We start from the raw sequence: 4,196 nt of genomic DNA, 5'->3' as shown, positions 1-4,196 counted from the left end.
TATATTATATATACTATAATAATATAATATATAATATATATATATTTTAGATGGAGTTTCGCTCTGTCGCCCAGGCTGGAGTGCAGTGGCATGATCTCAGCTCACTGCAACCTCCTCCTTCTGAGTTCAAGCAATTCTCCTGCCTCAGCCTCCCAAGTAGCTGGGAATGCAGGCATGTGCCACCAAGCCTGGCTAATTTTTGTATTTTTTTTTTTTTTGAGATGGAGTTTTGCTCTTGTTGCCCAGGCTGGAGTGCAGTGGCATGATCTTGGCTCACCGCAACCTCTGCCTCCCGGGTTCAAGTGATTCTCCTGCCTCAGCTTCTCAAGTAGCTAGGATTACAGGCCTGTGCCACCATGCCTGGCTAATTTTGTATTTTTAGTAGCGATGGTATTTCTCCATGTTGGTCAGGCTGGTTTCGAACTCTCAACCTCAGGTGATCCTCCTGCCTTGGTCTCCCAGAGTGCTGGGATTACAGGCGTGAGCCACTGCGCCTGGCCAATTTTTGTTTTTTCAGTGGAGACGAGGTTTTACTATTTGGCCAGGCTGGTCTCGAACTCCTGACCTCAGGTGATCTGTCCTCCTCAGCCTCCCCAAAGTGCTGGGATTACAGGCATGAGCCACCATGTCCGGCCTCAGCCTATATTATTTGTTCTCTGTGAAACCCCTCCCTCGGGTTTCTGCTATGTTTCAGATTATAGACTTCATATGTTAAAACAGGGAAGCAAAACAATTTATTTCAGAAAGGAAAACAAGCCATATTTGTTAAAATTATTTTTAAAAAGCTCCCTATCCAAGGGAGATGAATAGTAGTTCGTTTGGGTATCAGTTGCCCATCACTAGGTGAGTGTTCATCCTAGGACTGTTCAGTTGTAGGCGTGGGTGGTTGTGTGTGTGCATGTTGTGTATGTGTGCACATGTGCATGTGCCTGTTTGTGTCCTTGCAGATAATAGTTGTTGAGTTCTCAAGTTCAGTGTGAGAGATACTTCATTACAACTCAGAGATATCTTTGGGCAGTTAGACCTCCACACCCTCTATCAGTGATGGAAGCAATTTTTAAAAATCATTGACAGTAGGTTTAAGACTGATTCCTCGAACATTTATCCTTTTCTCTTTGTGCTTTTGTTCTGATTTCATTTTGGAGGTGGAAGGTGATCATGGGGCCTGGAAGCTTCGAAAGCCCCAGCATCAGGTGTGAGCTGCAGAGTGGGATATTGTTCACTTGCCTGGCCCTCGGCCACGCCTTTCTGCTCTTCAGAAAAGTGCCTGGTGTCTTAGAAGTGCAGGGTGTGACACACTCTCTGTGCCTGCCTCTCCCTATAAGTGTCTTACCAGGAAGCAGCCTTTACAACACCTGGAAATGGCCCATTTTTAAAATGTGGACTGAGAGGTATTAGTTTTCCACAGACAGGCAGATTCCCTGAGCCCGGAGCTAGTGGTCAGGAGACCTGGATTCTTCTCCTGTGTCCACCTCCCACCTTAGCTTCTATCCTGGGGCAAAGTCACCGCCCAGTGATTCCATCTGTAATGGAGAAATGATGCTGTCCTGAATTTCTCCTCAGATGCTACAAAATATTCAGTTGTAGGCAGTGCTAGCCTATCTATCTAGAATCCTCGAGGAGGGGTTTCTGCTTCCTATAGTTCTTACAAGGACCTTTTACCTTTTCTTTTTGTCTGCATACACACATGCTCTTGCATGTGTCTTTTATATACATGAGAAGAATTAGTACTGGGCATATCCAGTTGTTATTAATTGAAAACTAGTCCCTGTGGGAAAGAAAAAGACAATGTTAAAGGTAATACAGCAACTGTCATTTATTGCACATTTGTTATTGCCAGGTCATGTGTTAAGCACTTCCCATCAATTATCATATTTCATTCTCTTAGTAGTCTGAGGTAGGTACCATTATTTTCTCATTTTATGAAGGAAGAAATAAAAGACGTAATTGGCCAGTAAGTGGCAGGCATGGGATTCATTCCAGTCTGATTGAGTTCAAACTCTCAACGCTTGTTATCGAGCACCCCTATATTCCTTGTCATGCTTGCTTATCCTTACATTTTTGTAGAGTCTTGCTTTTCTTTATTATGCTTTATCATGTTTCAAATATTAGTTTTGAGAAAACCAGTTCAGCAGATTTCTAAGAGATGTTATTTTTATTTCCTGCAGTATAGGCTGTGATTCAGTCTACATTTTATTAATTTGGGGCCTTGAGTTTTTATTTTGTTACACCCAGAGCCTGAAGACCAGGAAGAGGCAAAAAAATGTCCTAAAGATCTTGGCGGATCTTGCATCAGTATGGGCCAGACATAAAGACCCTTCTCTTAAATGATCATGAACAGACTGTGTCTGGGAAGAATGTTAGTGCTTGGAAAGTTTATTCACCCAGCAAATATTATCACTCACTTAGCATATTCTAGGCAATGGGTTGAACTAACTCCTGCCCTCAGATAGCTTACAGATGAAGAGTTGAGAGGGAGAGATTTTTACTTACCCATGATCATTTCTAAAGAGAAAAGCATAGTGTGGGGTTGCAGAGCACAGACTCTGGGTAGATGCCCAGTGTTTGAATGCCCAGGCTAGAACTTACTGGTATGCGACCTTGGCCAAGTGACCTCACCGCCATAAGCTCCGGCTTCCCTATCTATAAACTGGGGATAATAATGGTACTTTCTTTACAGGGTTGGGGTAAGGATTAAGTGAGATAAGTCGTGTAAAGTGCTTCACACAGAGCAAATATGGGATGGAATTGTTTTTTCTGTTATCTTTATCTTCCTTTTTTTGTCTTTGATGATGTAATTTGAGTGTAGTGGATTGATGATTATATTTTCAACAAGTAGGGTAAGATTACGGATTTTTTTAGTTGTTAGGTTTTCAATACTGTAGACATCTTAATGTCTTAATGTCAGGAAGAGGTACACTTTATATTTCTTTCTCAATACAATCTTTATCGTATTTTTGCCTTAATTGTGATTTAGCGAACAATCAATATATTTTAAATAATGTTAACAGGTTGTTAACAACAACACAATATTGTTGTTGGGACCTACTCTAAGCACTTTATATGTCTTAAATCGTTTAATTCCCATAACAGCTCTTTGAAGTAAATTTGCCGTCTATCTAGATCATTAGAATGACTTACATTCTAATGATCTTTATTAAAAACATATCGCTTTCCAAGAAATATTTTAATTCCAGGAATTAATGTTAGGAATAAAAGAATAAGCTGAACATAATTTATAACTTTGCTAGATTTAACTAACTTGATGTCCCCAAACTGCAATAAATGAATGCAAAGCATAGCTTTTGAGATTGATTTGAACAGATACATACTGAACAGTTACTACATGTGAGCGATTCAACTTGAGACCCTATAGAGGTTACAAAGATGAATAAAGAATGTTTTTCCCAACAGGGCAAATATTATGTGAACACCATCTAAATCTACTTTCTGGTACTTTTAGGTTGTTAGCTACCCATAACACAGTGATGTGTTAAATTGTCCCTGCCCCAAACTTGAGTTATTTCCCTACCCCTGCTATGGTATTACAGCTGACACCCCACCTGGATACTGACCACAGAGCAGCTTCAAGAGTCTCAGGGATCCTGAGTCATATTTTGGAAATTATTGGTTGACCAGTGTCTTTTGGTTGATTTCACTGTTATGTATTTTCCAGATTTTAAGCTAATGTGGTAGGAAGAGGAGGTGAGAAAAGAACATTTTACATTAAAATATCATGGCCAGGTGTAGTGGCTCACATCTGTAATCCCGGCACTCTGGGAGGCTGAGGTGGGTGGATCACCTGAGGTTAGGGGTTCAAAACTAGCCTGGCCAACATGGTGAAACCCCATCTCTACTGAAAATACAAAAATTAGCTGGACATGGTTTCAGGTGCCTGTAATCCCAGCTACTCAGGAGGCTGAGGCAGGAGAATCGCTTGAATCCAGGAGGCAGAGGTTGCAGTGAGCCAAGATCATGCCATTGTGCTCCAGCCTGGGCAACAAGAGCAAAACTCTGTCTCAAAAAAAAAAATTATATATGTGTGTGTGTGTATATATATATACATATATATGCATATATACGTATATATATGCATATATACGTATATATGTATATATATGCATATATATGCATATATACGTATATATGCATATATATGTATATATGTGTATATATGCATATATGTGTATATATAT

At 40.2% G+C, this 4,196-nt stretch overlaps 1 protein-coding gene across 1 annotated transcript in view; it reads left to right on the top strand.

Annotated features, from left to right (window-relative positions):
- USP13 (ubiquitin specific peptidase 13) overlaps positions 1–4,196 on the top strand; it is a 137,575-nt gene that overhangs the window by 96,600 nt on the left and 36,779 nt on the right. The window contains 1 exon segment of the mRNA XM_017876857.1: positions 1,146–1,193. Coding sequence (XP_017732346.1) covers positions 1,146–1,193 — 48 coding nt within the window.

This window comes from Rhinopithecus bieti, unplaced genomic scaffold, assembly GCF_001698545.2.
Source record: "Rhinopithecus bieti isolate Rb0 unplaced genomic scaffold, ASM169854v2 scaffold_76, whole genome shotgun sequence".
Lineage (NCBI taxonomy): Eukaryota > Metazoa > Chordata > Mammalia > Primates > Cercopithecidae > Rhinopithecus > Rhinopithecus bieti.
Note: the sequence above shows the minus strand (reverse complement) of the source record. Positions and strands in the feature narration are given on the sequence as shown.